Below are 14,356 nucleotides of genomic sequence, written 5' to 3'. Positions count from 1 at the left end.
TGTATAGAGAGAGGCTGCAGGCATGGATGGACCGTGTGGTCCAGGTTAAGGGCAGATCTTCCCGCCTCAGATGATGAGGGGCTAGAGGGATGGCTGGGTGGTTGAGAGCTGCTCTTCCAGCGGGTACTAGTTTTTAAAAAATCCAGATTAAAAGTTGGGTTTTCCACTTCAAATGATTTAGCTAAGGAAGAATTCCTCACAGGTATCCCCAGCTGCCTGGGTTTTAGTTAATTCTGGTCAAGTTGACAGCCATGACTGGCCATCACAGGTTCCCTCCAAGGCCTTGTTTTGGCCAGAATGATGCCCTGCCCAGAACCTCCCATTACTGACTGTGCATGATCCAAGCCCAGGGCCCAGGAGTCTCTTTGTGCCCCTTTTCTTTTAAGCTAATCCTGTGCTTAAAATGATGGCGTTCCTGGAAACGTGGGGCAGGCAAAAAAGCTGGGGCACAAACGCCTGTCCAGGCAGTTCAGCCAGTGAGCAGGCCAGGTGCCTCCAAATCCCTGTATGTAGGCTGTAACGTCCAACAACCTGAGGGGAGTGAGAGGAAACGTTGGGGGCCCAGCTCCTTCCACATAACTTGAGTCATCTTGGGTGGACCTTTAGCTCACATCTCTTGACACCCGGCGAGCACCAGGACTCTGCCTTTCGACAGGCCTTTTCACACACCTGAGATGTGGTGGCTGAGGACTGTCAGGAGAAAGGGGCACAGCTGTGAAAGAGCCTGATTGCATGGAGTGGGGTGGGAGGGCTTCACTGACTCTCCCCTTTGGGGTGGGGTGGGTGGAATGGAAGAGTTCTAGGGTGCTTCCTGCCAAGCCTGACAACCCAGAGGGAGAGAACTGACTCCCCGGTGCTTGTCCTCTGGCCTGCACACCACCTCTTGGCATGCGCATGCTCTTCCTCATCAAGTAAATGAATTTAAAACCTAAAAGAAGCGTTCAACTGGGGAGACTTCCCTAGGGCACCGATCGTCTATATTGAGAGCTGGGCCCCAGTGCAGGCTCCTGCTTGAAGCAGGTATTGCTTTAAGCCCTTGCTTGAGCCAGGCACAGCTATACACTGTGGGTCTGTGGAGCCCTCAAAGGTCGTGTCACCCTTGAGTTGTCCCTCCAAATGTCCCTGTTTGCATGCCCCAGGGTCTTGGTGCCCAGGCCGCTTTATGTGCCAGCCTGGTGCCTCTAGCTCAGCAAGCTTGACCTGAGATAGAAACTTCTCACTATAGCTGGGGACTCCCTAGTCTTTCCCCAGCTCAGCAAGAAAAATCTGCGGTTGCGCAAGGTTACTACTCCTAATGGCAGGAAGGGGATGGACCGATGGCTCCCTCTGGTGGCTGGCAGCAGATGGTCCGCACAGCACAGTGACTTTTGCCTCTGGCTGCTGGGTCCTCTGCTCCCTGCCCTTTGCCTAGTGACCTCTGTTTTCTCTCTCCTGTGGGTTCAAGCTTCTGGCCCCAGCTTGAGTTGAAATGGTGTCCGGCCTGGACCCAGCAGTTCAGTGGCGTAATGCTGAAGCACTGCGAGGCATCCCCAGCACTGGAGAAGCAGGATGAGGTGGTGTGGCCTGTGTCTGATCTCTGTCCTAAGGAAGGGGCTGTTGGGGTGTGAGCTGAAGGAGTCTCCAACACCCCTTGTATACTTAGAGCTGGCAAAAGGCTGTAGCCATGGCTGAAACCTGGGGAAATTCCTAGCAGGTAGACTGCTTCTTCTTGGCTGTGTTTACTCAAGCCAGGGGAGGAGGTTGCTGTGCTTTGGGATCTCTGGCCTCTGCCCAGTTTGCAGCCTATGGAAGATGCTAGGAGTCTATAGCATCTTCTACCCAGAGCCTCAGAGTCTGTGTTTCGGCTGTCTCCTGTATTCCTCTAGCAGCTTGTGGGGGGCCTTGAGGCACTGGAACTCCCCAGTCTTCTTCAACCCCCAGGCTGGACTAAGGGTGCCAAGAGAAGAGGAAACCGTGTCAGAGGGTGTGCTTGTGTGGGTGCCTGCTGAGCTTCCTCTCTCCGGTATGCAAACATTTGGAGGAAATTGGGAAATAATGTGTTTTCTCCTTGGCACACATGTGCCTAACACACACACACACACACACAGAGAGAGAGAGAGAGAGAGAGAGAGAGAGAGAGAGAGAGAGAGAGAGACAGACAGACAGACAGACAGACAGACAGACAGAGAGAGACAGACAGACAGACAGAGAGAGACAGACAGCATTTTGAATGCTCCTTTCTTTTTCGTTTTTGTTTTTGCATTTTCTGGAGACAATGTTTCTCTGTGTAGTCTTGGCTGTCTTGGATCTAGCTATGTAGACCCGGCTGGCCTTGATCTTAGAGATCAGCCTGCCTCTGCCCCCTGAGTGCTGGGATTAAAGGTGTACGCCACCACACCAGGCTTTGATTTCTCCTTTCTTACTCTGTGGCTCTGGTCCAGGCCCTCTTCACTGCTGAACCGGTTTACTCAGGAAAACCTGGGGAGGGCCTTTTTCTGATGTCACAAAGTAACTAGGTCTGACTTTGCATCTGACCACGGATGAGCCCTTACAAATCTCACTGACTGCAGGGTAAGAACTATTCACAGCAAGGGCCAGAGAGATGGCTCCTCGGGTAACAGCATTTGCTAGGCAAGTCCGGACACAGTGGTGTGCATCTGAGTCCCAGTTCAGAAACTCACATAAGCATTGTAGCCCCCATCACAGATTGGAAGCAGAGGATGAACTTTTTTTTTTCTTTCTCTGTGTAACAGCTCTGGCTGTCCTGGAACTCACTCTGTACACCAGGCTGGCCTCAAACTCACAGAGATCCGCCCACCTCTGCCTCCCAAGTGCTGGGATTAAAGGCGTGCGCCACCACCACTCAGTGAGGATGAACTCTTGAATATTGCCCTCTAACCTCCTTGCTCATGAACAAGTACACACAAATAAATAATAAGTAAACGTAAATGTAAACTTTAGGTGTAGGATGTTTTGCCTGCATGTATGTAAGTGTGCTAAGTGCGTGAAGTGCCCACAGAATCTGAGGAGGGTGTTGGGTCCCCTGGCACTAGAGTCACAGACAGTTGTGAGCTGCCTCTTGGGTACTGGGAGCTGAGCCCAGGTCCTCTGCCAGAGCAGCCTGTGTCCTTACTGTGGAGGCATCTCCCCAACACAGACTCCTGACTGCTTAGCCCTGGCCTGAAGGATCTCTTTGGCCAGTAGTCTAGGAGTTCAGCCCTGGCCCCTCCATCTGCTGACCACATTACACACAGCGCCTCTGTAAACCCTGAATGGTTCTTCTTTCTTGTATGTAAGATTTATTTTTTGTTTTTGTTTTTGTTTTTCTTTTTTTCTTTTTGGTTTTGCAAGACAGGGTTTCTCTGTGTAGCCTTGGCTGTCCTGGACTCACTCTGTAGACCAGGCTGGCCTCGAACTCACAGCGATCCGCCTGCCTCTGCCTCCCGAGTGCTGGGATTAAAGGCGTGTGCCACCATGCCCGGCACCTTATTTTTGTTTTTCAAGACAGGGTTTCTCTATGTAGTCCTGGCTGTCCCAGACTCGCTTTGTAGACCAGGCTGGCATTGAACTCATGGCGATTCACCTGCCTCTGTCTCTCGAGTGCTGGAATTAAAGGCATGTGCCACCTTGCCTGGCTGTAAGATTTATTTTTTTATTATTTTATATTTTTATTATTATTGTTGTTGTTGTTATTATTATTTTGGCTTTTCGAGACAAGGTTTCTCTGTGTAGTCCTGGCTGTCCTAGACTTGCTTTGTAGACTAGGCTGGCCTTGAACTCACAGCGGTCCGCCTGCCTCTGCCTCCCGAGTGCTGGGATTAAAGGCGTGCGCCACCACGCCCGGCTCAAGTCATCAGATTTAAGAGCAAGCATACTAAGCCATCTTGCCAGCCCCACACCTCTCTTCTTCATAAATTGAAAGAAAAGAAAGAAGGAAGAAAACAAGTCATCAGGGAAGATGACTCAGTGGGCAAACTGCATGATGTGCAAACATGAGGACCTGAGTGTAGCTCCTCAGCTCTCATGGAAAAGCCTGCTGTGGCGGTACACCCGTAACCTCCGTGCCATGGGGTGGACAGCGGTGGACCCCAGGGTCTTGGTGGTCAGTTTAGGAAACCCTGTCTCAAAATACAAGGTGTTGAGGCCAGCCTGGTCTACATAGAGAGCACTAGGACAGCCTGATCTACATAGAGAGACCTTTTCTTTAATAACCACCACCATAACAACTGTGGGCTGCTGATGGCTCAGCGGGTAAAGAAGCTGTAAGCCTGGTGACCTGAGTTTAACTCAGAACACTACAAAAGTAGAGAGAACAAATCCACAGAGTTGTCTTCTGAGCTGTGCAGTGGTGGTGTACACCGTTAGTCCCAACGCTCAGGAGGCAGAGGCAAACAGATCTCTGAGTCCGAGGCCGGCCTGGTCTACAGAGTGAGTCTAGAACAGTCAGGGCTACACGGAGCTTGAAAAAAATGAAACCAGCCGGGCAGTGGTGGCGCACGCCTTTAATCCCGGCACTCGTGAGGCAGAGGCAGGCGGACCGCTGTGAGTTTGAGGCCAGCCTGGTCTAGAAAAGCGAGTCCAGGACAGCCAAGGCTACACAGAGAAACCCTGTCTCGAAAACCAAAAAAAAAAGGAAAAAAAAAAAAAAGAAAGAAAGAAAGAAAGAAAGAAAGAAAAAAAAAACGAAAACAAAACAAAAACAAAAAACCCTGCTAGACACATACATATAAAGAAACAAATCCTGCCAGGCGATTACTGGGAATTTGAGGTCAGCCTGGTTTACAAAGCGAGTCCAGGACAGCCAAGGCTGCACAGAGAAACCCTGTCTCAAAAAACCAAAACCAACACCAAAAACAAAACCACAAAAAAACTAAGCAAAAAATTCCTAAAAACAAAAAAATGTGCAAAGCCAAAGTGGCACGTAATAAAAGAGCATACCTGGCACTGACTTTGAACCTCTACACAGGTTTGAGCTGATGAGCGCGCGCACACGCACACACGCACACACATGAAAGAAAACAAATGAGAAAGGAAGCTGAGTGTGGTGGCTGAGACAGGAGAATGGCGAGTTTGAGGTCATCTGGTTTACATGACAAGACCCTGTCTCCACCCCAAGCATTAGGGTGCAGGTTAGTGGTAGTAACATGGTTGACTGTGCACCAGGCTCTAGGTCCCTTCGCCAGTGCCATAAATAGAATAGAAAAACCAACTGAAACAAACCAGAGTCCAGCCCATAGAGCAATGCAGGCAGACCAGCATCATAGCATGGGCGCAGGGCACAGCACCTTGATGAGTGGGCAGCGGAATCCCTGGCTCTCTGTCCAGCAGGGCAGGCTCTTGTCTTGCTTGGAGTGTTTGGGCCTAAGGGAGCTGTGTTATCCCTTAGTCGGCTTCAGCATTGGGGGCCTCAGTGCTAGTGTTGCTGGGGAGGGTGGCATGTGCCACAGCGAAGCTCCAGGCTGCTGCTCTTGCTTGCCCCGCTAGGGCTGTGTTTGAGTCCTGCAGGGTTTCCCAACAGTCTCAGTGATGGGGGAGGAGGGGTTCCGCCTACTTTGGGTTGGGCTCAGAGGAAATGAACAGCAGGTGTGGCCCTAGAGATGCCTCTGGGATTGGCTCTGGACATGAGTTCCTTTTATGCCCTTACCTAGACATACATAGACTCCCTGTAGTTCCGGTTTGCTGGAGGCAGGAAGTCAGAACTCCTCCAGGGGACCTGGGAGGGGAGGGGACGCAGGAGCAAAGTTTTTCCAGCAGTAGGAGGCTGGGACCCAGGGTTGGGCCTTGGAACAGCTTCTCTTCCAGCTGTACAGCAGGAGCCAGGGGTAGGTGTGCCTACCTTGTGATGGGTAAGCAGGGCGCTGGGAGAAGGCAGGCCTCTCAGCCTCGGTAAGGTTCTTGCTTCCCTCTTCTCTGAGTAGGGGTGGGGCAGGGGACAGAGCTGCCTGCAAGGAGCAGACTGACAGCACTCAGAGCTTGAGCCTCTAGCTTGTAGGCACCTTAGATTTGGCGCCGTCTTGTCACCTGGCAGTCACAGCAGCCTCCTGTAGCCTTGGGGAGTCTGAGGAGTCACATGACCCTGTTTTTTTCTGCCCTGTTACCTGGGACGGGTACCTCTAGCTTCCAAGCCGACATACTGTCCTCAGCTCTAAAGAGAACAGTCCCAGCCTTTTAGGTCACCGGAAGGCTCACCAGGGACCATGTGTTCAAATGCCTCACAGGATGCCTGGAGATGGTAGTCAGTGCTGCCACTGCTTCTGTGATTGTCACTCTCGAGGGCCAGGGAAGCCGGTCACTAGAAGCTGAGAGTGAACAAGTCAGTGACCGGTGCAGGAAAGAGGGTGTGGCGCTTGGGGCTGGGCTCTACCCGGCCGCAGCCCTGTGGCGGGTCCAAGACAGGAGGTACTTCCTACTCCTGCCCCGCTAGCTGTACCCTTCCTGCCAGGGGCCTGGGCGCCTTGTCGGTCGGCTCCTGCGTGCCAGCGTCATGGCAGCCTGCATCCGAGGGCCGATAGGGCCCCTGCTGCAATTCAAAGCAGTGTCCCAGGGCCCTGGAGCCTCTAGGGCTGGGCTGCCTGCCAGGCTCTGGCAGAGGCAGTCAGCAGAGCGGCAGCCCTCGCTTGTTGAGGGTGGCACTGCTGCCCTGGCTTCATGCCAGCCCCCAGCCTCTCCGCATACCTTCAGCTGGGAGCCTAGGGAGGGGCTCTGAGCATGGAACTCCTTCCTACCAGGCCTGGAGGACAGGTGTGTCCCAGTGCCACCTGCTGTCCTCAGACGGGGAAGCCTGGGCTCTTAGAAGTTTGGGGAAGGTCTGGCTCTGTCTACCCAGCCACTCCCCGTTCTTGGACAAGACTTGGGGCTCCTCCCCCCTGGTTGGCTCTTCCAGTCGCCCTGAGGGGCCGAGTTCCAGGCAGGCATGTCTCGCTTACACCAGCCACAGCACAGTCTTGTTAGGAATGCAGAGCCAGGCACCTGAGCCCTGAGGGAGGGGAGCCCAGAGAAAGCCTCCGGAGCATCTTCAGTCTGCGCTGGGGACAAGCCCGCAGATGTGGCCTGTTCTCTCCAGGTCACTTCTCCCTCAGATGTGCCATGTGCCACATCTGGTTCAAGGAGACAGGGCACTGTCACTGGGGAGTTCCCTGTGGGGCCAGCTCTCACCGGTGGGCACCTTCTCTTTGCAGACGCCCTGCTGGCAGACTTGGAATCTACCACCTCCCACATCTCCAAACGGCCGGTGTTCTTGTCGGAGGAGCCCCCCTACTCCTACCCAACTGGAAACCACACCTACCAGGAGATTGCAGTGCCGCCTCCTGTCCCGCCACCCCCATCCAATGAGGCCCTCAATGGCACGGTCCTCGACCCTTTAGACCAGTGGCAGCCGAGTGGCTCCAGATACACTCACCAGCAGGTAAGGTGGGGATCTGAGAAGCCCTCTGGGATGCAGGGGTAAAAGGAGCTGACCTGCCAAGTACGTGGCAAGCCATTGGAGAGATGGGGCTGGGGGGACGGACTGGGGCCCTTCCCATCCACCATGTGAGGGCCAGTGACCAAGCACTAATCACCTGACAGGCCTGTGGAAATTCCCTGGTGAGACAGGCTGTGAGCAGGAGCTGCCAGGGTGGCCCCTGTTCCTACTTCTCCACCACGACAGGCCTGAGCATTCTTCCTTCTGCAGCCTGCATCACCTGTGTGCAGCTCCAGTGCTAAAAGTTCCAGTGCCTGCAACCCCCAGGACGGCGTTGGCTCTCTCTGTGCCCGAGCAGGCGAGGAAGAGCACGTCTACAGGTATAGAGCCAGCACCCCCCCAGCCCCTTCTGGGAAACTCCAGGGCCATTGGTGTGACTACAGAAGGCGCTGAGGCCCCTGCCAGGTCTGTGCCTGTCAGCTAGCTGGTCCTGTAGCGGTGCGGTGCGCTGGGCTGGGCTGTCACAACGTCAAGTGTAGTTGAGGAGCTGAAACAAGAAGGCTTCCTTCCTGCTCGCCCCGCCACATTCCTTCCCTGACCTCCGCCTTCTTGCTGAGGAGACTTGTAACATTCCACTTTTTTGTTTGTTTGTTGTGTGTGTGGTTTTTTTTTTTTCAAGACAGGGTCTCTCTCTGTAGCTTTGGCGGTCCTGGAGTCACTTTGAATACCAGGCTAGCCTTAAACTCACAGTGATCCGCCTGCCTCTGCCTCTCCAGTGCTGGGATTAAAGGTGTGCGCCGCCACCACCTGGCTTCTGCTTTTTTTTTTTTTAAATAATGTACTTATTTTTATTTTATGTGCATTGATGTTTTGCCTGATGTATGTCTGTGTGAGAGTCACAAACCTTGGAGTTACAGACAGTTGTGAGCTGCCATGTAGGTGCTGGGAATTGACCTCAGGTCCTCTGGAAGAGCAGCCAGTGCTCTTACACACCGAGCCATCTCTCCAGCCCGGAACATTCCACCTCTTGGGCTTTGTTTGAGAACCTGTGGCCTGCCACGGCCAGTGCGAGGCGGAGAGGTCTCACTTCTTTCCTTTGCTTCTTGAAGCTTCCCCAACAAGCAGAAGTCGGCGGAGCCTTCACCTACCGTGATGAGCTCCTCCCTGGGCAGCAACCTCTCTGAACTTGACCGTCTGTTGCTAGAACTGAACGCCGTGCAGCATAATCCCCCAGGCTTTCCTGCAGGTAGGATTGGGTGGCAAGGCTGCTTGTGAGCCTCTGGGTTCCTGGAGGACTGAGGGATGAGCGAACATTTTGTCTCCTTCTTTCCAAGATGAGGCCAACTCAAGCCCCCCGCTACCTGGAGCCCTGAGCCCCCTTTATGGCATCCCAGAGAATAACAGTCCCCTGGGGGGCAAAGCTGGGCCTCTGGTGAAGGAGAAGCCAAAGAGAAATGGAGGCCGGGGCCTGGAGGATGTACGGCCCAGCGTGGAGAGCCTCTTGGATGAACTGGAGAGCTCTGTGCCCAGCCCTGTGTGAGTCCCCGGACCCTCCCTGCGCCGGGGAGGCTCTTGAAAGTCTTGCCCAGGCAGGCTCCAGGCTGTAGCACCCGTCACTTAGCCTAGAGTCACCTTTTCCCCTAAAGTGTCTGTTACTTGCCAGGCCCTGGGGATGCAGTGTGAGTCATGTGGGTCCCATTGCTACCACAGCAGCCAGCCTACCACCAGTCAGAAAGTCAGGTGTTGTGCACAGGCTTGCTGAGGTAGCACAGGGGTACTGCATCCGCTCTGTAAGTTGGAATAAGCTAAGGCCAGTGTAGGCTACACAGTGAGTACCAGGACAATCTGAACTGTAAGACAGGCTAAGCAGACAAGGATAGTGGGCAAGGGACCACACAGGTAAACAGTGTGAGACCGCGTAGTATGTAACATCTGGGGAGGCTTGGCGCATAGCTCTGCTGCTCACAGGAAGCCCCTGGTAGTGTTAGGTCCTGTTTATTTTGAGTTAGGGTCTGACTTGACAGCCAGACTCACTATACCTCACTATGTAGTAATCCCAAGTGCTGGGTTTACAGGTGTGAGCCACCACACCCGCCTGCCATAATTAGTACTTACTGCTGTCGTCATGTGTAATAACCTCACGTCTGTGTGCAGGGTTGTAGGGGGCACATAGTGGTGCTCCGTGTGTTTAACAGGGGAGCTTGCCCCAGCCCTGGCAGGGCTGTCTTCCTGTACGGATGCTGTTGGAGTCACCTCACCTCAGCACTGTCCCAGGGATGGGGGTCCCTAAGGTCCTGGGGTGCTGGTGGTCTTCCCTGGAGTCAAGGGGTCTGTCCACTGACACCATGCCTGCCCTGCAGCCCGGCCATCACTGTGAACCAGGGTGAGGTGAGCAGCCCGCAGCGAGTCACCCCCAGCCAGCAGCAGACACGAATCTCGGCCTCCTCTGCCACCAGGGAGCTGGACGAGCTCATGGCCTCACTGTCAGACTTTAAGGTGCCCTGCGGTCCCTCTGCCTTCTCTGCCCCCATTCATTTACCTTACCTCAGTGTGAGTAGCTGGACCATGCTGCCAGGGCCATGGGGGTGGGGTGCTAAACAGTGTGTGATACTGAGACACACATGCATACACGCACGCACGCACGCACGCACGCACATGCACACTATCCACTCTAGCAATTTACTGGCTGCACACTATAGCAGCCAGTGGAGGCAGAGAACCCAGAGATACTTAGCTGGGACCTTCCTCCCTCTCCTGGTGTTCCCAGCCACCCAGGCCAAGGGGATCAGGAGGCTGGGACACAGAGACAAAGAGCCCTGTGTTGATAGCTGCTCTTGGTGGGGGAGGGTGTGTCCTGCTGGCCCCGTGGGATCAGGATCCCATGCCTGAGAAGTCACTTGCCCCAGAGCCCTGTCTCCCACGCTAACTGTCCTCAGAACAGCCGCTTTCTTTCTGCCCGGGGGATGGGGGGGGTGGGGGGGGTGGGGGGAGTGCGGTTTATATGCTTCTCCGGCCAGCTTCCTCCCACCGTCCACTCTGAGCCCTGTCTGTGGGAAACCGAACCTGCTGAGGCCCTGGCCGGCTGGCACGAGGGGTCCCACCCTCCGCTCCTGGGCCCTGCAGGGCTGCCAGCCCACAGCGTTGTATTGAGAAGGTGTAGTGTCTTGATACGGATGGGTACTGACAGAACTCTCCAGCAGTTGCTGACTTCAGCTGCACGTGGGTGAGCCAGAGACTTTGGAGCACAGCTCAGGGAATATGAGAAGGGAGCCAGGTGGTCTGTCCGTTCTTGGTCCATTAAGGTGCCTCCTGCTCCCTTTAGCTGGACTCATGCTTGGCGCTCACTGAGGTGGCGGGTGAAGTCTGTAAGCCTTGTTGCCATGGTACTGAGCAGTGGGAAGCAAGTCAGGATCGAACTGGCCCTGCTGGGGCCCATCCCCTGAGGCTGGAGGTTGCTTCCCTAGACCTTGTAGCCAGTGACATGAGGACAAGCCACACTGTTTCTTGCTGAGCCCTGGAGAAAGGACTTTTGGATACAGGAAGGCTGGAGTGGGAGGTATGGCGGGGTGGGTGGAGGACGGAGCAGGTGCCAGTGGCAGGTATCCCCTTGATTTGCACCCGGAACTGCCTGACCCTGGAGCTCTCTCCTGTCATGCAGCTCCTCGTAAATCCCCTAGGTGCTTACTCTGGGTGACTCTGTGAGCATGGCTTTCTGGCTGCTCTCTGATGCCTGGGTCTCCTAAGGTGCGAAGACAGGAAACTCAGACAGGCAATCCCGAGGTTGGAGTCTTTTTCCAAAACCCCTGTGCCTTAGTGCTGCAGCCAGTGTAGATGGTAGATGGTGGTTCCCAGACAGTAGGCCACACCCACCACGACCTCATCTCTCCATTTCTTTCTCTTCTCTTTCCCTTTATCTTTCTCCTCCAGACTAGCTCTTCCACTGTGGTGCTGAGCTCCCAGGGGCTGCTGCCCAGCGTTGCTCCATCCCCGCCTCTCACCTTTCTTCATCCTTCTCCTCCCACTGAATCCTCCCCTGGGGACCACACCCCAGAGGCCCTGTACACAGAAGGAAATGGTCAGGTCCCTGTACCTTCTGTGGCTCCCAGATGGCTTGGTGTGGGCAGTCTTGAGGAGACACCTGTCACTCAAAACGCAAGGTGTTCTTCTGTGGTGGGTTCTCAGCCATCATTTGGCACCAAGAGCCAGGCTCAGGTTAGGGATGATGTGACGGACTCCATGAGTGAGCCGGTTACGACTCCCCTCAACCACACTCCACACCCTGCAGGGAGCGCAGGATCCCAGGGGCCACTGGCCAGCCACGCCTGTACAGAGGTGACTGTGGCTCCCATCGGGAGGTGCCCACAGGCCTTGACAACCTCCAGGCATGAGATTGCCCACAGAGTGCCTTACGGCCTTCAGGAAGGGACTGAGCCAGCTGCTGTGGCTGTGGGGCAGCCATCCGTCCTCCCAGACACCAGGACCCCGACCAAGGGCTGTGGGCAGCGAGAGAGGGTACAGTCAGAACTAGGGGCCCTGGGAAGCAGTTGTCCTGCCCCAGGGGACCAGGAGCAGCTAGGTGGGAAGATTCCCCAGGAGAGAAGCTTGGGGGGACCAACACCGCTACTCAAGAACCCAGGGAACCCAGAAGGAGGTGCCACCGAAGCTGCTGTGGAAGCCAGGAGGGGACAGCCGGAGCTTTCTCATACTGTGGCCATGGGGACACCCAACGCCTCGGAGAGGATTTCCACCTCTGGCCAGGCAGGCACCAGCTTGTGCAGCCACTAGGCATGACCCTGGCAGGATTTGAGTGTGGGCCATTCCTCGCTAACTGCATGCAGCCCTTAGGAAAGTGCGGAGGACGGTCGCCCTGAGGATGTGTTTGGCTGTGATCCTGGGGCCAGTGCTGCTCCCTGGACCCTGCCGCCCAGTGGTGATGCTCCGTCTCCTGTTTGCTTAAGCTGTCTAACTTTACAAGAGCTGTCTTGGCCTCTCGGTGTAGAGTGGCTTAGAAGCATGGTTCAGGAGCCACATAGACCCACACACCGCTCTGACAACACAACTACTGTGACCTTGGGGAGCCCCCAGAGCCCCAGCGTTCTCTTCTGTAAAATGGGAATAAGAATAGCGAGGTCTCCAAGGTCACCCAGAGGGTTAGATGAGATGACTCCTGAGCAGTGGCTAAAGCCCAGGACATGGTGTTTCTTCCCTCTGTCCTCCACTCTCTGCTGTCGCCTGCCGTGGCCTCCTGAGTGTTTGCGTTATGCCTGGTTCTTACTTGTTTCCCCCAACACTGCAAATGAGTGTACATTTCAGTATAGACTAGGAAAAGCACTGGTTAAAGGATGTGAAGAGAAGAGTAGCTTCTGGTTTTTCTATGTAAATTGTGAGGACAGAAGTGAGGGAGGGAAAGGAACATCAGATAATGACTGTGATACTCCTGAGGTCAGCCAGGCAAACTCCGCTGTTCAGTTTAAGGAAACGGAAGCTGGGGTCGCTGGAAGTATTTTGTCTAAGGTTAGGGGCTGATTTGTAAGTGAACGCTGGGTGACAGGACTCTCTCCAGCCTGTCTGCTTCCTGCTCCCACCTACCTCAGCTTGGCTGTTGGTGTGCTTTAACTTTCCCTGTGACACCCTAGTGAGAACTAAGCAGCGTTCTGTCTTGCCTGGAATGGGATGGTGACAGCTTTGCCCTCCACCCCCAGATCCGCTCTGTGATCAGGAGGAGCCGGGAGACAGGCCACGTACATCCCATGTCCCGGGAGCCCTCCCCTCGCCGCAGGCTGGACCCTGCCACCCTGAGCAGGAACCCATCCCAGGAGCGGCTCATTGCAGAGCTGCAGGGCCGGCTGGGCATCCAGCTGGAGGCAGAGGAGTTGACAGGGGCCTCTGCCCAGGACTGGCTGACTGAAGGCGTTGTCATCACTGTGCAGCCACGTGGGAGGCAGGCCGGGGGGCAGCTGGTAGAGAAGGTAGCTGGCAAAGGCTGGGCCAGGGCCTGAGTCGGGGTCTGGAGACTCTCTCAGCCCTAGTGCCGGCTGAAAAGGGTTTTGGGATGGTACGGTGGTTTCTGCACTCACGGCCTTATGACAAGGCTGGCCACCTCACTCCTGCCTCCTGCTGGCTGCTGCAGAGTTCTTACCTTCCTGTCTCTTTCCCTTCTTCTTCCCAGGTGGTCTACCCTCCTGATTCCCCCATCCCCCTGAGAAGAACTGTCTCTGTTGTGGCTCCTCCTCCTCCTGCCCCTTTGCTCCAGCAGCACCCTGACACTTCGGCCAGCAGCTCTCCTCTGCAGCCCGGCCTGCCCGCTCTCTCCTATCCAGGGCCCTTGGCTGGTGCCTCTGCTTCTGGGGTCCAGAGTGCAGGGGGAAAGCCCCAGGAGGAGGGTGGACATGCCCCCCCTGCTCTCACTCCTGTACCCTACACCATGAGGTCTGTGGGCTGCCAGACCAGTGAGGACTCACTCTTCAGCCCGCTGCAGGCAGGCCTCCCAGGGCTCCCAGCACCTTCCCCACCTGTGCCCTGTCTCATCCCTGAGCCACCTCCCAACTCATGCTCAGAGGCGTGTGTCCACACTTACGCAGAGGGCTCTGGCCTGTGTCCCTCAGTCCTGACAGTAACAGAGTCCTTCCTTCGAACCTGACCCTGGGCCCTCCTGAGTCTACTGTGAGATGAGGTGCCATCTCAGGAACTCACTCCCACCCCACCCGGGCCTCTGTCAGCAGGAGGCCATTCCCACACTAGAGACTGTAAACACCTCAGCCTGCAGTTGTCAAGGCTGCAGTGTTTACCCTCCCCCATGCGTGCCTTTAAAAGGTGGCTCACCCCCCTCCCTCCGCCTCTCCTCCCAGGTGTCTCTCAGGTTCTAGATATAAATATTCTCTCTCTCTCTCTCTCTCTCTCTCTCTCTCTCTCTCTCTCTCTCTCTCTCTCACACACACACACACACACACACACACACACACACACACGCAGTCT

The 14,356-nt window shown here is 55.3% G+C and overlaps 1 protein-coding gene across 5 annotated transcripts in view; it reads left to right on the top strand.

The window, feature by feature from the left end:
- PXN (paxillin) overlaps window positions 1-14,356 on the top strand; it is a 50,175-nt gene that overhangs the window by 31,470 nt on the left and 4,349 nt on the right. For 3 of the 5 annotated variants that reach the window (XM_084762182.1, XM_084762181.1, XM_084762179.1), the window contains exons 2-6: window positions 7,158-7,384; window positions 7,652-7,761; window positions 8,491-8,627; window positions 8,716-8,917; window positions 9,742-9,877. In XM_084762182.1, the coding sequence (XP_084618308.1) occupies window positions 7,158-7,384; window positions 7,652-7,761; window positions 8,491-8,627; window positions 8,716-8,917; window positions 9,742-9,877 (812 nt within the window). Of the gene's footprint in view, window positions 1-5,676; window positions 5,802-7,157; window positions 7,385-7,651; window positions 7,762-8,490; window positions 8,628-8,715; window positions 8,918-9,741; window positions 9,878-11,308; window positions 12,140-13,083; window positions 13,351-13,550; window positions 13,860-14,356 lie in introns of those variants that run through there. The other 2 variants (XM_084762183.1, XM_084762180.1) reach the window with 2 other exon arrangements.

This window comes from Acomys minous (genome assembly GCF_964271855.1).
Source record: "Acomys minous genome assembly, chromosome: 16".
NCBI classification, from domain to species: Eukaryota; Metazoa; Chordata; class Mammalia; order Rodentia; family Muridae; genus Acomys; species Acomys minous.
This window is presented reverse-complemented; position numbering and strand designations above follow the sequence as displayed.